Source organism: Talpa europaea (assembly GCF_964194135.1).
Source record: "Talpa europaea genome assembly, chromosome: 8".
NCBI lineage: Eukaryota > Metazoa > Chordata > Mammalia > Eulipotyphla > Talpidae > Talpa > Talpa europaea.
In genome coordinates, this window is record NC_140075.1 from 100,048,437 (window position 1) to 100,066,258 (window position 17,822).

Sequence of the window (17,822 nt, forward strand, 5' to 3'; positions counted from 1 at the left end):
TTGTCATCTGCAAGTTCAGGTTTTAATGTGGTTTTTTGTAAAAAGTGTAATTGTAAAAAGTGTAATTTTGTAAAAAGTGAAATTGTGCAGAGGGAGGCTTGGCAGAGGATGAAGTGAGGTCTGTAGGCCTTTTTGGTTTAAGACAGGAGAAATGACAAATGTCACATGCTGCAGCCAGTCCTGAAAAGGAATTGGGGTAGATGTAATGAGGGGGGGATTGCTGGAACAGTGCCCTGGAGCGGAATAAGGTCAAGTACGCGAGTGGAGATGCACGAGGGGAGATGCAGACCTTGGTTAATGATGAGAAACCAAAGAGAAGTTGGGTTCCTGAATGCAGATGAGGATGTGGCAAGAAGTGGTCATGGAAGCTTGTAGAAGGTCTTTTCTGATTGCTCCTAGGAGACAGTGGAAGTTGAGGGGAGAGGAGAAGGTATAAAGTAACCAGCCAAGACAGGGGAGACTGACTGATTAAGGAATGAGTGTGTTTACCAGGCCCTGTTAAAGGCCCCCTGGAGGTCACTGATCATGAATCAAAAGTGAAATTGGTCAGTCTGATGCTGTGTGTTTGTCCAGGCACAGGTAGCTGTGATAGAATTTCCTTCTTTTCCAAGGCTGACTAACATCGCATTGTGTGTAGATACCACATGTTGTGTATTTACTCATCCACTTGTGACACTTGGTTTCCTCCCACTTTCTGGTATTGTGAATAATGCTGCAGTTAACATGGCTGTACAAATGGCTCTTTGAGATCATACTTTCAATTCTTTTGGATATATATCTACTACACTGAGATTACCATGTCATATGATAATTTTATTTTTAGAATATACTATACTCTTTTCCATAGTGGCTATACCATTTTGGTTTCCCACCAACAATGCTCAAGGATTCCAGTTTTTCCATACCCTTATATTTTTTATTTCTGCTTTTGGGGATAGGGACACCCTATTGAATGTGATATCTCATTCAAGTCTTAACTTGTAGTTCTCTAATCCTAGTGATGTTGAGTATCTTTCTATGTGCTTGATGGCCATTTGTTGATCGTCTTTAAAAGAATGTTTATTAAAATCTCTTGTCTATTTTTTTAATCAATGTTTTTTATTGTTGAGTTTGTGCATGCAATGTTGCTGAATTTACATTAGTTCCACTCATTTGGATTTTTTATGTAGATGACTAGATTAAAAGAAAACATCAGAATCCCTAGTAGAAATTAATGGCGCATCATTTATCTTCAATTCTGACACTCATCTTGTGTGTGTTTAGGTAGGTGGTTGGTTCCATTTGGTTTTATTACTCCCCTAGGTTTTAAGGCTGCTTGTTGTAGGTTTTAGTCAGTCTAATAATTTGCATCAGGTTTTTGGTAGCTAAATTATACTCTTAGTTTCTAATTGCTTATTTATATAAGGCAATTTTTGTGATTTTACCTTTTACTCATCTAATGGTACAAGTTACATTGACACATTTTTTTTCTTTTTCAGCTTTAACCATCTTTTAGTTCGTGAAGCAAACTTTCTATCATATGTTTTTTGTACATTGTTAACATTACCTGCTTTTATTTTGTTTAGGATTTTACTTAAGTTGCCTATAATTTTCTCTCTAATATTGCATTTGTCTGATTTGCGTATCATGGTCATACTGAGATCATGAAATGAATTTGAATAGTTTATATGAAAGAAAGGTCCTATCCCCGTAAAGATTTCTGTTGAAATCAATTTGATAGCTATCGGGGTTTTTTGTTTTGCTTGTTTCTTTTTTTTTTTTCCTACAAAGTGAGTATGAGTGGTTTTTCAAATACTGATTCCATTTTTTTTATTATTTGTACTTATATTTAGGTTTTCAATTTCTTTCACAGAAATTTTATTAAATTTTTAAATCTTTGGCATCATGTTACTTGTAGACTTTATTTTTAATATATATTCTAACTATAGTATATTTCCTTTTAAATTACTAATATTATTGATTCGTAACTTTTCTCTTCTTTCTTGATCAGTTTGCCAGAGATTTGCCCATTTTATTTGTCTTTTCAAATAAACAGCTTTTGTTGACTTTCTCATTCCCTTGGTGATGTTCCTCTGTTATTTTTCCTTTGACTTTCTGAGTTTCTTTGATATTTTTCTTTTGAGTTAGACATCCAGTTCACAAATATGTAATCTTTCTTTTTTTGATTAAAACTATGAATTTCTAATGATAGCTTTAGATGTATATCACACATTCTGATATATGGCATATTGTTATTCTAATAGGCTACACGATTGTGTTTTTTCTTTGGATCATGAATTATTTAGAAATGGTGTTTTAGTTTTCAAATCTATAAGATTCTTTTGTTATCATTCTGTAAATGAATTCTATTTTTTTGTTTTCTGATTGGAAATCAGAATACAAATTATTTAATTTTGTATTATTTGAGACCTGCTTTGTGAGAAGTAACAAGGTTAATTTCTATAAATGTGCTATGTTCTCTGATTGTTAGTTAGTGTGTATGTTTAAAACATTTCTCAGATTTTTCCATGGCTTCACTATTTTACTGTTTGGTCTCAGTTATAAGATAAATATATTAAAATACCCAGTATAATTGTGGGTTTGTTCATTTCTTGAAGATCTCTTCATTTTTGCTTTTCATAGTTTTAGGTACTTCAAAATTTTTTGAGTGAATTCAGGCTTAGTGTTATTTCCATAGTGAAATGTTTATTTTATTATTATGTAATCACTCTAAGTTAAATAATCCTGTTTGCCTTAAAGTTCTTTTTTTTTTTCAGCTATTAATAAAAATACTTCAGTCTTCTATTAGCTGAATCTGGTCTGAGAGATCTTTCTCAGTGTTTCTTTGTCATGATTTAGGTGTGCCTTTTGTAAATAACATATAGCTGGATTTTGTTTTTGATCCAGTTTCTATCTTTTAACTGGTCAGTTAAATCTGTATATGGTGATTACTGACCTATTTTTATTTATTTCTCTTATCTTGCTATGTGTTTTCTTTATCATAATTTCTCTTTGCTCCCCCCCTTCCTAAATCTTCTATTTAAATTAAGATTTCATATTTCATTTACTCCTAATGGTCTATAGAAGATATATAATAAGATTTTTATTTAATATCCAAAAAGGGCTGTTGCATAGTAAACAATATTAACTTCTAAGTTTGGGCTTTTTTAAAAAGTTATTTTGTAGTAGTTCTTTTTACTAATTCAGTGAACAAATGAATGGCCCAATTTTTATACTTTTTTTCTGTCTAAGCATTCTAACAATGTTAAAATTTTTTCATTAACTCTTACACCCCAAAATTTATATAAAATTAATTTTACTTAGCTTTAATCTTTCTAGAGGTTTGATACAAAATTAGCCTTTGGTACTGAAATGATGAAGCAGAAAGATAATGGTATTTGACATACAATTTTATATTAGCTATTCAATGACTTTCTGCCAACTAGCAAGAAAAAAAATTCTGCAAACTTAAGCATAATTCAATTATTTCTTTTCGTTTCTAGAGTAATAATCTTTTAGCATATTTAGCACATAAAAAGAAATTAATCATAAACCACATTATTATATATTTATATATATATGTTTTAAATTAGGTAGTTTTAATACATTTGTTACCATGATGTCAAAATAAATTCATCACGTTCATTTTTTCTGTGGGCTTGTTTAACTTTAGCTAAAAAGTAGGGGACTTCTACAATTTATGTAATATTGTTAGAGTACTGTTATTTAATTTTAATCTTGGTAAATAGGAGAAATACTTATCTTTCTTGAAATCTTTCTAGTGCAATAAAAGTGAAGTGTGAATTGAAAAGCTTTCTCTAAAATAGTTAAAAAATATATTTTACTGGCACCAAAGTGCCTTTATAAGTTTCAGATATAGTCATATAAATGTACATTATTAAGGGGTATTCTGCTTTTCCCTATTTAGTGTATTTGCATAACAATTTGATATGTACTCTGTTACAACATCATTGGTCATTTTAAAAATCAATTTCTTCAATTATTTCAATCTGTTACAATAAATTGGCCCTTTTCCATTGTGAAAGTTCTACAAAAGAGAAACAATTGTCTTTAAGACACAACCTTTATTTAAAGGCAATTGTGCTCATCATCATTAAACATTACTATGGACAGTGCCAAACAGACAAGGTGATATGCCAGGAAAACATTCCCTATTATTTCCATTCTTCCTCATCTTCGAGTTCCCTGTTCCCTTCCTTAGCATTTGGCCTTCCTTCCCCCTTCAGGTTTCCCAATTATCTCCCAAACTGGCCTACATGGGAATAAAGTCATCCATACTAAAGTGTTAGCAGTTCATATTAACCTACTAGGGCTGTTTATATTTTTATGAAAATACTGGTTAAAAGAAACCAATAATTGAAATATATACACATACAGAAAAAAGAGTGAATGAATAGATTCATGAATAGATGGATGGATGGGTGATGGTAGATCCAGGGATGGATGGATGGATGGATGGATGGATCATCATAGGGTTTCAGTCATGAGCCTTCTTCTGTCAGGACATCTACTCATACCGTATCGGTGATGGTCTGGCCTGGTGAGCAGGGCAGATCTCTAGTCATGTCGATTGTACCACTGCTTTGCTACTGTGCTTTATCTCAACAACTGACATGTAGTGTTAACTTCACTTTCTTATCATTTGTTGTGATAACTTGAAATCAAATCTTTTTTGTTTGATTATTTAAGGCTGAAAGAGCATATTCCTTCTGTGGGACTATTGAGTACATGGCTCCAGATATTGTCAAAGGGGGCGATTCAGGACATGACAAGGTATGCTCTATTTTGGATACTTTTTTAATTATCTCTATAATGTATTATAAAAATTAATAACATAGGTACAGTCTCTTCCACAGAGCCTGCTGTCTGGTGAGGTCTTGCATACATTTTTTTTCTCTCCTTTGTATGTCAGAACACATTATGATAGCTAGTGTTTTGGAAGGAAATGATAATAAAAATGTGTGCATTAAACTCTGCAGAGATGCTGGAGACTTTGTCCACCATCTCTTTACCAGCAATAGCCATTGTAAAAAATTTGGACAAAGGAAAAATTCCTGCATTCAAGATACTCTATGTCTGTTTCTCTGAACCTTTAAAAAGTTCATCTTTTCCCCTCCTCACTTCCCCTTGTGCAAAATGAAGATTGTGAAAGAGTCTTTCTAAGTAGTTAGGTTATAAAATCTAGGTCACATTTTTTTTCTTCTTAAGTTTAAAAGGGTACAAATTTATTCAGTTTTTTTTCTTAAACTTTTTGCTTTATCTTCTCCAAATAAGGAATTCTGACTTTTTTTCCCCTCCCCATCTTCCTGTCTCCGACATTCCCTTTCAAAACCCACATACACAGTGCAAGTATGTAACTGTGGAGAATCTTTAGTCTCCTTGCTAATGACTAATCATCATCTCCAGGTCCATGTGGCGCTAGCTTCAGGCCCATAACTAGGAATCAGTTTGGAGATGTGTACCCCTTTAAGAGCAGCTTTCAGACTCAACAGCAGAACATTCTGCGAGTCCTGACTCAAGTGGCCATTAAGCTGCTTGTATAAATAGAAGAGCAAACAAAACAGTTTGCTTCATGGTATTCTTTGTAACTATTGGGATATTTGGTAGCAAGTTGGAATAGTTAAACTTTGAACATTACTTTCTGAGACCTAACAGAACCAATTTTTAGGTAAGAAAACCTTACATCATTTCCAGAGTTCTTTATACCTGAAGTCCAGAATAAAGCTAGTCAATAAATTGTTCTTTACCATTCATGGAATACCTTGATGTTATTGAATTATTAAATGAGATACTGTGTGCAAATGGCTTGTGTCCTCCCCAGCCATGGAGAAAGTGTCTCTCATGATTTCAGGCCACCTGTTTCTGCTTTACTCTCTGCCCCCCTCAATCTTAAATCCAAAAATTTTACGTACTTAAAGTTTTAGGAATTCACTTCAAATTTTAAATTTTCCAAAAGTTATTCAGAGTAAAACCATTACTTGTTTAGGAAACAACTAAAACACTTTTCATCCCTTGATTAACTTTGCTGTGTTTAAATTCTAATCTGAAGCTACCTACGTATTTGTCCTGTTCCTGTCTATTTTGTGTGTGGTAATGTAATATTCCTTGCACAGAAAGTTATATAAATTTTCTGTTAAAATATTTTCCAAATATATGTTTATTTTGTTCTTTTTAAAATATATACAAGTTACAATCTATAAAATGAAATTGTTGTCTTGTAGGCAGTTGACTGGTGGAGCTTGGGTGTTCTAATGTATGAGCTACTAACTGGAGCATCTCCTTTCACTGTGGATGGAGAGAAGAATTCCCAGGCTGAGATATCTAGGTAAGACTTAACAAAATAAAGTGAAGGAACTAATCAAATTTCTCCAACTAGTCTGATGAAAAAATAATTTTTTTAACAGAGATAGACGTAGTAATGTTTAAGTGGTAAATTCTGTGTACACTCATTAGGATGTAGATATATAATCTTAATTTTTTGTGTGTGCCTGATTAGATCTTAAGTTGCGTAGATGTGCTGTCATAAATGTGTGTGTTCCAAAACCTTTAGCATATTTTCTTTTTTTATTAAGTTTCAAACAAAATTTTTTAAGATTTTTTTAATTTAACATTTATCATTTTTTACATTTTTTAGACAATATTTGCTTCCCCCCACCCCTCAGATTGAGTCCCCTTAGAATTTCCTTCCCCAAGGCACCCATGCACCATCACCACAGTCCCCTGTGCTCCTCCCTCCCTCCCTCTCACTCCTCTCCCTCCTCTTCCCCTGCACTATGTCTCTGGTTTATAATTGTTTTTGCTTTGTTGGGTTTTGTACTGTTATTATTTTTTTTTTACACTGATGTCTTATTTGGTTTCTCTATATTCCTGTTATAAGTGAAACCATCCAATATTTTTCTTTTTCCTTCTGGCTTATTTCACTGAGCATAATTCCTTCTAGCTCTCTCCACGTTGCTGAGAATGGCATGAGTTTATCTTTTTTGATTGCTGAATAATAAAACCTGGAAACAACCCAAATGCTCAAAAATAGATGACTGGATCAAGAAGATGTATATATACACAATGGAATATTATTCAGCAGTTTAGCATATTTTCTTAACTTAGTATGTAAATCATTATTGAGAAGTTTATATGATGGATACTTTTCCCCCCAATGTATACATAATATAATTTCTTTGTGACTTTAATATAAAGAAACAGTAATCATAGGCTTAACAGATAAAAAAATTTTTCAGTAGAATAAAATTTACCCTCTGATAGGTTATCATAGCATTGTTCTGTTCCTCTCCTTCACAAAAGTCATCACAATTGCAGTGTTACAATTTTTTAGTAATGATTTGATTGCTGTCCATCCCACCAGACCATTAACTCTGTGAGAGTGAGGGGCATGCCTGACTTTTACCCTCAGCATGCGTGCTCAGCAGCCAGGCCATGCTTGCTGTGCAGAATTCAGTCAATATCAGTGGAATGAAATGAGTTAATGAACAAATTACTAATTACTAGTTATGTTTTTGTCCTGTTTTTACTTGAATTTTGTAACTTTGAGAACAGATTTGACATTAAAAATTAAAAATTGAGGCTTCCACATCTTACCAAGATGGAATAACAGGGATCGGATTTACCTTCCTGCTTGAAACAATTTTTAAAATGGGCAAAACATATGAAAGAACAGTTTTGAAGATATTGAACATCTAACAATGAAGGACAGTGAACACAGAGACGGAAAATAAATGAGGTGAGCCCCACCATTGCCCAGCTGACTGCCTTGAGAGAGTGTCGAGGCCAGAGTGCAGGAGGGAAACCCCAGAGTTGAGGAGATGGAACTGACAGTCCAAAAGCCAAAGGCAGCTAATTGGCAGAGTTGAGTGTCAGAAAGGAGAAAGCTGGAGAGAGACAAGTCCAGAGATTTGCAGAAGGTACCCCTCAAGTACTCAGTTAAGGACTGATCCACGTATGTGTATGAAGGACTAACACAATAGATGTTATTTCTTTCCAAACTGATCTCTGCATTCAACACAATCACAAGCCCCACAGGCTTTTTTTTTTAATAGAAAATTGATAACCTGGGTTTAAAATTTATATAACAATGCAGAGGAACTTAGAATAGGCAAAGTAGAATAGTTGATTTCAAGACTTATAAGCTACCATAATTTAGGCACTGTGGTCTTTATATCAATATAGACAAATCATCAATAGAATAGAACTGAGTCTAGAAATAGAGTCACACATACCTAGACAACTGTTCTTGATAAGGATTCAAAGTCAGTTTGGTAGAGAATAGATAGTCTTTTCAGCAGATCGTGCTGGAACCAGTGATTATCCATATGGAAAATTTTTAGTGATTAAAATTGAAAAATCACTAAAAATGGATCATACACCTGATTGTAAAACCTGAAACTACAAAATTTTGGGTGAAAATATAAAGGAAAATATGACCTGGATTAGGCAAGGATTTCTGATGTACAACTGATGTGTTGGACTTCATCAAAATTAAATTCTTCTGCTCTTCAAAAGAAACTGTTAAGAGATTGAAAAGACAAGCCATAGACTGGTATAAAATCGCAAATCATATATCTGACAAAGGACTGGTATCCAGAATATATAAAGAACTCTCAAAACTCAAGCAAAATAAACTTATTTAAAATGAGTGTAAGATTTGAGCAGACAGTTCATCAAAGAAGATCTGTGGATGGTAAACAAGTTCATGAAAAGATGACCAGTGTCACTAGTCAACAGGGACATGCAGTTCAACCATGGCAAGCTCACTGGAGTGGCTGAACATAAAGGGACTGGCTGTTATGGATCGGGGTTCTCCAAATAGAACCAATAGGATATATATGTATATATAATAGGAACTTTAAGATGATTTATTATAAGGAATCAGCTTGCATAATTATGGAGGCTGAGAAGTCAGTCTGCTGTTCTGCAAACTGGTGACCCAGGAAAGCCAGTGGCGTTCCTCCATTCAGAGGCCAGAGAGGAGCCAGTGCTGGAAATCGCAGTCCAGACAAAGGAGGCGCATATTTCAGGTTAAGCATCAGGCAGCAATCCTCCCTTCTATTCAGACCCTGAAGGGATTGAGTGGTGCCTACTCACATAGGGAGGAGGATTCCAATTTGAATGCTAATCGCATCTGGAAACACACTGTCAGACACACCAAGAATAATGTTAATATGGACTATCTGTGACCAGGTCAAGTGGCACTTAAGATTAGCCCTCACAAGTCCACCCCATGTCAACTTGGCCACCATAGACATCTGCTTAAACCACACTTAATCTCCAAATAAGGACGTAGCAAGGTCGTAATTTCACTTAATATAATACAGCTGTCCCTCATGTAACCAAAACTTACTAATCCTTCCCCAGAAGAGGACATAAACTCCTTGAATGATGTTCATTCTTCTTGAAATCCCATAACTTAAATACTGATACTATTGAAAACTTAAATACTATATCACTGAGGGGCAACCAGGGGCCCCAGACAGTTAAGGGGAGCTCATTCTGAAAGGGATTCAGATCCATGCACACAGAGGCAAAGGAAGCAAACTCTGAGAGTGAAAGCTTTTTAATAGAATGAGTGTGCACAGAGAAGAAAGGATATTCCTAATCAAACTCTGAAAATTACCTCGTGCACAAATGCCTAGCCAAACAGGGTCAGGCCAGCTGAGGCCTGAAAGCTTGCCATTAGCTTAGGCACCTTCTGGCAGAAATAGCCACAAAGGAGTTAGACAGGTCTTGGAGAGCTGGGACAAAAGGAGATACCACATCAAGAAGCTTCCATTGTCAGCTTCCCACATGCATGTCTCTCCTCCACCTGTCTCCTCCCAGCAGCGCCAGGAAGTAAGTTGGGCTGCAGAACTCAGGAGACAATCCTGCATGGTTTTGTATTCTGTGGGTCTGCCTGGCCACTCAGCTCTGCCCTTGTTCCCGTAGGTCCCCTGCTCAGGAAGTACTGTACATGCTCAGTAGGGCTTGCAGTCCAAAGCACCTGCATGCAAGTGGGCGTGAGGAGAGTTTCTCCCTTCACAGAGGTGTATCTGTAACAGTATTTAATTACGGTACTTAAATACCATGATACAAAGTCAGTGTATTTTATCCTACATAATAAGGGCATTATAGAGGACAGAAAACAGGTATATGTATATACACACATGTTCATGGCAAAATAAGTAGGAAATACTCACCGTCCTTGTTTATATAACTGGCCACAAAGTTATGGCTGGCATCTATAACTGCCTTCCACTACCCAGTCTGCATTCCCTTTGCCTTCAACAGTAAACAGTTATAAGCGCCTCAGCTGGTCATGGTTCTTTTTCAGGTTTGGGTCATGAAGGTTAGGGTGACCCATACCTTCATTCCTGAAGAGTTGGGGCCATTAGTAGTCCTGCTGAGATTGGGTTGTTGTAGTTTTCAGTGACCATACTCATGGGTGTGTTAATAGCCTGGGTGATAACCAGATACACTCTTCCTCCTGCCTATGTGCAGTAGCAGCCCAGTTTCTCCTTGGTCATCAGGATCTTCTTTGCCTGTGGATTCAGTGATTCAGAGACATGAAGAGCCCAGAATAGCTGAATGGCAGTCTTAACTTCCTGTTCAGTGGAATCATTGTTTTGTCTCCTGGGTGCTTTCCCTGGAATTAAGTCCTCTAGGCCAGCAGAGCGAAAAGTCATGGAAACAGGAAGCAGAAATTTTCCTAGTGGGGGGATGGTGAGTGGTGCCACTCCCCTTCCATCTCTCGATTCCGAGAGCTGTGATCCTGGTTCTGGAAGAAGCAGCACCAAATATCGGGCTCTGAATCAAAGTATAAGCACTCTCCTAGCAGGCCCTGCCCAGTCCAGCAAGGTATTGCCGCCTAGCTGATGCTATAACTGGGTCCATCCCACCGTTGTCAAACCAGCTGCTTTGAGATGGTGAGGGGCATGATAAGACCAGTGAAATCCATGATCACAGGCCCGTTGCCCAGCTGACATTTCCCCTTTCTGTTGTCCCAGTACATTTCAAGGAAAGAAAGTAAGAAGGGAGGCCAGAGATCATCCTTCACATGGGCGAGGATGCTGTAAACCCCTTCTCACCACCCCACCCCCATTTCTGGTTCTCTTCTGTCACTGCTGTTTTCTAGCAAGACTGGGTGTCCGGCCTGCACCTGCTCAGAAGCCCTGAACCACTCCTTTCACTGCCACAGCAGGGAGCCTATGTGATGTTAATCCCTGAGTTTCCTGTGGGCTTCTTGAATTTACATCTCCATGCTGGGGTGTTGGGGTGCCCACACCATCCACTAAGTTCTCCTCATTCTGGCCATAGTGGCTTCACTCTGAAAAAGCAAGAACTGGGGGCTCTCACTGGTGATTTTCTATGTCTCCACACCAGTGCTGTTTGCAGCAGGAATTCCTTTCCAATTTCTACTCAGTTTCTTCCTGCTCTGATCCCCACCTCATCTGAACGTCAAACCCATGTTACCGGCACGTGGCACGCGCCGTGCTCCTCAGTCCTGCACCAGGCTGCTGTTTTGTGTGTCCAGGCCCACTCCACGAGTTGTACTCGGAGTCTCCTCCTGTTCCTCTTGCCAGGCGGCATCTCAGTGGGGACATCCTGTTTTGAGGTGCCCTCTGTTCTCCCGAGGCCCGCTTGTTATAGATGACCACACCACAGTCAACATAGCTGACTGTTCTTTCCCAGGGCCTGGTAGGGAGGAGATGTCAATGTGCATCCCATCCAGAACAGGCGACAACACAGAGTGCACTACAAAGGTGGTGGTCAGACTGCCGAGTTCTAGACCCTGGCTCCCCACAAGCGAATGTTAGGGGCGATTTAGCTCTCTCTGATCAGTCTACACTAAAAATTCACTCCTGCGAGCAGTGCCTGAAAGGTGGGGCTGGGGTACACTATGCTGTTCTGAGTGAGGAAAGACCCTCAGTTTCTCCTTAGATGTGCCTGTGACTGATGGGGAATGATCTTCCATCGGCCAAGAGCCCGACCAGCAGTGGGTGCTGGGAAGACACAAACGTGGGAAGAGGAGAGGGTGTTGCTTGTTCTACCAGCATTTTCTTGGTCTCCCGAGATGGAGTGCTAGAAGAATTAACACTGCCAGAATTTCTAGTAAAAATGACAGTTTCATTATCATTTCACTGATTCTCTGAGGCTGCTTGTGCTATAATTTCGATGACCATAATGTCGTGTTTGCAACTTGTGTCTCTGTGGCTGTTTTCTTTTTGGTTGCCTTAGGGCGACAGCATAACCTGTGCTCACATTTGTGCAGCATTTACGACGTCATTCCAGGTCCTGTGCTGAGCACTGCTTGTCACGTCTTAACTCACTGGAAGTCATAATACCATTTTGGGTAGGCACTGTTGTTTTCTCCATGTTGTGCTAGGAGAAACCGGGCACAAAAAGTTAATGAACCATCACAGGGTCACAAGGCCAGTAGGTCACAGAGCCTGCACTTGAACTCAGTCTGGCTCCAAAGTCCATGTCCTGACTATATGCTGTTGTCTCTTTTAAGTTTATGATGTGTTTTTGCTCAATAATGGTATTTGAATGCACAACAGATCTTTTTTGCAAACACAAATAAAACAATGGTTGTTCATCTCCACATATACTGTGTGAGTTTCTTAATTTTTGTCGACCACTTTCATTACTTCAGTCTCATTAGATTATTGACCTAGCTTCTAAGGAGCAGTGATACATTTGGATTGGATTGATTGCTTCTGTGGCCCGAGAATAAATTGATACATTTCACTAAGAAACTTGACTGTGTTAATTTTTTGTTTTTCATAATAAATAATAGGCTTTATTTCATCTTTGAAAGCCTCTGGCCTTACAGGGCTTGCCTGGCCTGTTTTATGGTAGCAAATAATTAATCAGAGGCTTTCATCCATGAAAAGCCAAGCCCCAGGGCACCTTTTCAGATGTCAAGAGTCGAGCCATATCCAGGTGGTTCCGAGCCTCCCTGTCTCATTCTTCCTTCCATCCGCATCCCCACGGGCCCCTTCTGCTCCCTGGCACACAGGGAGAGGCATAGACCAGGTGCAGTTGTGACTCTCTTTTGTCCTTTCAAGTTTGAGTGCCGAGTTCACATTCCTGATAAGAGTGGTTTCCATTGTGCAATCTTTAATCATACAGTGTACTTCATTGTTAGGTCTGATCTAGTCCCAATTTTTCCAAAAAAAGGTGGCGTGGTGGCTTTCCATTAGGATTGACTTAATCTAAAATTGAATTAATCTAAAAATGTTTTGTTTCTGGTTATTTAATTTTCAGAAATTTGATTTCATAGTATCTCATTTTAAATATCTTTGCTCTGTTTTTTACATGTAGTTCAATTTCAAAGTATGTTTTGCTTTCCTTGTTTTTGCTAAAAATACTGTCTCTGTAACTTCATCTTCTGGTTGTTTTAACAAGTTTTATCTGCCTACAGGAGAATATTAAAAAGTGAGCCTCCATACCCCCAAGAAATGAGTGCTTTAGCTAAAGACTTAATTCAGCGTCTTTTGATGAAAGATCCCAAGAAAAGATTGGGATGTGGTCCACGTGATGCAGATGAAATCAAAGAACATCTCTTTTTTCAGGTGAACCCTATTGAACAGATGGTTTTTCTACGCCCTGCTGTTAGCAGAGTGCCCGTTGTTCTTGGTGACATGAGTGAAAAGATCCCTTCTGGGGTGGTTTTTCCCTACTTTCACATACATTGCATTTTTTTAATGACAGGAACCCCTTCGGAAGGATCAGACCTAAACCTGTAGAGACCTATAGGGTCTTTTCTCCCTAAGTAAAGGGAAGGTGGGCGGGAGGCGGGGTGGGGGGGGTCATAATAACCTTCAGCAACCTTGCTAATTGGTTAGTTTCTGCATCTTGGTTTCCATTTATTATCCCAGGATCTAGGCTTATGAACTAAGAAGACCTTTACTGATAGTTTGTTGCTTCCCTTGAAGTTCATGAGCTATAATCACCGTGTTTCACCGTTTTAGATAATGATTATTTCATCATCTTTCCCTAGAAGAAATCTCAGAAAATTCCAGATCTACTGCTTTCTCAGTTACATACCTGTCACATGTAGGGACTTACTTATTTTTTACTTGTGACAATGCTTTTCTTACTCTGAAAAAGCTTAATGAGACCATTGCATAGAGCACTACCACATCTATTCAGTTTAGTCCAAAAACCTCCCCAAACCACCAAAATGTTAGATAAGTGGAGAAAACAAGCTGAGCTGACTAGTTGTATCAGTCTAAACAGTCAGACCTCAGTGGCTTAACCTTGCTTTCTAAAACTCTGAACTTAGGGCTTTTAAGTAACTTAATTGTATTTATGCTCTAAAGGGACTATGCAAGTTTCCTTTTTTTCCTGCACACTGTGTTTTTATACTATTATCCAAACAAATGAAAATGGCATGCCAAACAATGAAAAACCCCTGCTACTTATATGTTGTTTATTACATAGAAAAAATAATGATTGAGAATAAGAATGCTCTCTCTGTCCATCTATGCTGAAAAGGGTCACACTTCAATCTCCGGGTATAATCATTTTTCAAAATATTCTATCCATCTTACAGAAGTTCAGTAAAACATAGTGAGAAATGCATTTTACAATTAAATAAATTTCTCAGTGTGTGCACTTATTTCATAGTTTAACGTGGTGTGGAAAGGTTAATATTTGAACAAACTATTTCAGATACTGTGTTCAGAAGTTTGACTTAAAATTTAGAATAAGGTAAAATTCAAGAAAATATTCGAGCAAAATGAAACCCCAGTCATATTTTCCTAGAATCTTCTTCTCCACAACTCCCTGTATATGTGGATATTGCAATGTATCTTTCCTATTTTGGGAAAGCTTTCTTTCCTTGCGTGGGATAGTAATTTTAGATTATTTAATTGCCTTGACTTTTTTAATGATGGGGGTGCTTTAGGAAAGACCAGACTCTACTTGTAAAGACCTCCAAAAAGGAGGTGCAGAGAATCGTATCAGCAGTTTTCTATACACTAAGCTTAACAACATCCTTTTTAAAGTTACCCCTTTACTCTAGTGGGTTCTCTTACTGCATATCAATAGCCAGAAACGAAGCAAATGTTTATAACAGAAAACATTCCGACCATGTAGTTAAAAGGGTATTCACTAGACAGTCCATGTTAGAACCTGACCCTTCTACTAGCTGGTGTTAAGTGAAAAGGTTAGTTCTCCTTTTGGAACTTCAAATTCCACGTGGAGCAAATAAATGAGATGAATTACAGGAGCCCTAAAACCCATTCTAGCAGAAAATTTTGAAAACCCTTAATCTAATAAGTTTTATCTCTATTACCTCCACAAGAGGGCATGATGAAAACACTTTGTTAGTTGAAACATAATGAAGTGTAGGTCTCAACATTTTACTCTTTGAACTCGCTACACCTCTTTTTTTTTTTAAAGATTTATTTATTTATGCAAGAACTGGGGTACAAGTCAGACATGCAGGAGGGTGAGAGGATTCACTAGAGACAGAGCGGTTTGCAGAACAGGCAGACCGATCGAAGACACTGCTGAGGGGAGCAGAGGGCAAGGCAGGAGAGGTCTGCCATGCTATGTGGGTTTCTCCCTGGCAGGCCGGAATCAAACCCATACTGCAGAGGCTGAGGACAGCTTCACATGGCAGCGCTCAACCCGCTGCGCCACCGGGGAGGCCTCATTACACCTCTTAGGATGAATGGCCTCTTACTCTTTTACTTGGTGGTTCATTTTTCTTCATGGCACATAAGATAATGGTATATATTACTATCAGTGCTGACGTTTGAAGAAATACATTCATGGATAACTTCAGTTCTGTGGTTAGTATCTGAGATGGTTTAAATGACAGAACATAAAACAGTTTTTTAGACAATGCATGTCTGGCATGGAGTCTCCTGTTACCCCACAAGAGAGAGAAGAGGCAGCTTTTAAAATGCTTGGATCCCGTTGAATAAGAGTGATTGTGTCACTATGCTAGTGTGAACAAAAGCTCGATTGCTAATGAGGCTTATTGTGGCTTATTGCCTCTCTGGGGGGGGGGGGGGGCTCGTGGCAAATGTATTTTATCTCTGTGGATAAACTGGGATGTCCTGGTGTCCGAGGAGGACACCAGGCCTCCACAGGGATGGACAGCAATCCGGGTTGTCAGACGGCTTTGGCGGGAGCTCTAAATAGCAGTTAGGAGCTGTGCTGTGCATATACATATATATATTTAAATCATTGGTTTGATATATGTGCCTCCCCTTTCATCAGTAATATACTAAATATCTTTGTCATTTTTTTCAATATAGACTTCAACTTTGTGCTTTCTCTTCTGTACCAATTTTCTTTGCCTGTTTTAGAAAATAAACTGGGATGATTTAGCTGCCAAAAAAGTGCCTGCGCCTTTTAAGCCCGTCATCCGAGATGAGTTAGACGTGAGTAACTTTGCAGAAGAGTTCACGGAGATGGACCCCACATACTCCCCCGCGGCGCTGCCTCAGAGCTCCGAGAGGCTCTTCCAGGTAACTCTGTGTGTGTGTGCATGTGCGAGTGCAGGGTGGCCTTTCGGGCTGTGCATGAACAGATGCTGTGACGGTTTATTGGGCATCTTGGAAATGAATTCTCTAATCCCTTCAAAGTAGTTAGATAAGAGATATTGCAAATTGTTAGTCGAAGCTTGATGGTTCATTAAATAGTAGATATTTATGAGTTTATCTTTCTATAAATGTTCCTTTTACTCCTTTTCAGTTTTTTTATACAGAATACAATACTATCTGGTGAAGGGTAGAACTGGACTTTCAGTGGTGAACTTAATGCAGTGTTGATGTATGTTGATGTCAACATGTATGTTAATATATGTGTTGATTTATGAGGAGGCACACCTGAAACTTATGTTGTAATGCAGTGTTGATTAAAATTAACAATAAAAAATAGAATACTACCTTTCTGCCTCTACTCATGTATAATATTCTTTCGTTCATAAGCATTATTATATGATTCTTTAACTTCTGTGACTAATCTGAAAAATGATTTAGAAAGGATCTTTCTCAGACTGAAAATAAAATATTTTATTAAATGACATTATCACCTCACTTCTCTGACTCCATAAGTAAGCCACTGGTGTGGTTCATTCTGCCATCCAGCTGGTGTCTGGCACATCCATTCCATATCACTGATATGGAAGTGCCCAGCATGTGGCTGGGCACTTAGTAGGTGTTTGGAAAGTACCCTTTGAACCATTGAGTCTTCTGGCTCAAACAGATTAGTCTATTCAGCATGTTATTTTGCTGTTGGATTTTCATTCCTTTTTAAATCTTAATTTCAAAATTATTTTTTCTAAAGGGCTTAAATAAATTTCAAATAATTGCTAAATTAGAAAATAAATATAATGAAATAAGTATAAATGAAAATAAGTATAATGCATAATGAAAAGCATAATGAAAATAAGTATAAAAAGCTTGTTTTTCTAGCTTGAAAGCCAGTAACACTTGCTTCACTGTTTAATACCTAGCTCTACCTTTTTTTTGAGAAGTTAGTTAGGTTTATAAGCAAACTTTTGTTAGTAATGCAATAGAATTACAGTTCTGAGTCAGATATTGGGTGTGGAACAGGAGGATGTCATTTTTTTGCCTTTAATTTTGAATTGGTTTAATTCTACCAGAAGATGGCAATATCTCCTCTTGAAAAGTGTCTTTCTACTGCATTGAAATAACCTTGCATTTTGGATGACAAAATGAGATTCATCTTAACAAATATTTGAATGTTTTTCATTCTTTTCTCTCTTGGTTAGAGAAAAAATATTATAATCTCATCAGAACTACACTAGAAAAGAACAAATCCTTACTCTGTACCTCTCCTTTTCTTTCTTA

General features: G+C 37.7%; 1 protein-coding gene across 7 annotated transcripts in view; it reads left to right on the forward strand.

Moving 5' to 3' along the window:
• RPS6KA5 (ribosomal protein S6 kinase A5) overlaps positions 1-17,822 on the forward strand; it is a gene marked incomplete at both ends in the record, with an annotated part of 135,749 nt that overhangs the window by 99,729 nt on the left and 18,198 nt on the right. For 4 of the 7 annotated variants that reach the window (XM_084240583.1, XM_084240578.1, XM_084240580.1 and 1 more), the window contains 4 exons: positions 4,690-4,773; positions 6,222-6,325; positions 13,412-13,562; positions 16,314-16,475. In XM_084240583.1, coding sequence (XP_084096709.1) covers positions 4,690-4,773; positions 6,222-6,325; positions 13,412-13,562; positions 16,314-16,475 — 501 coding nt within the window. Of the gene's footprint in view, positions 1-4,689; positions 4,774-6,221; positions 6,326-13,411; positions 13,563-16,313; positions 16,476-17,822 lie in introns of those variants that run through there. The other 3 variants (XM_084240581.1, XM_084240579.1, XM_084240584.1) reach the window with 3 other exon arrangements.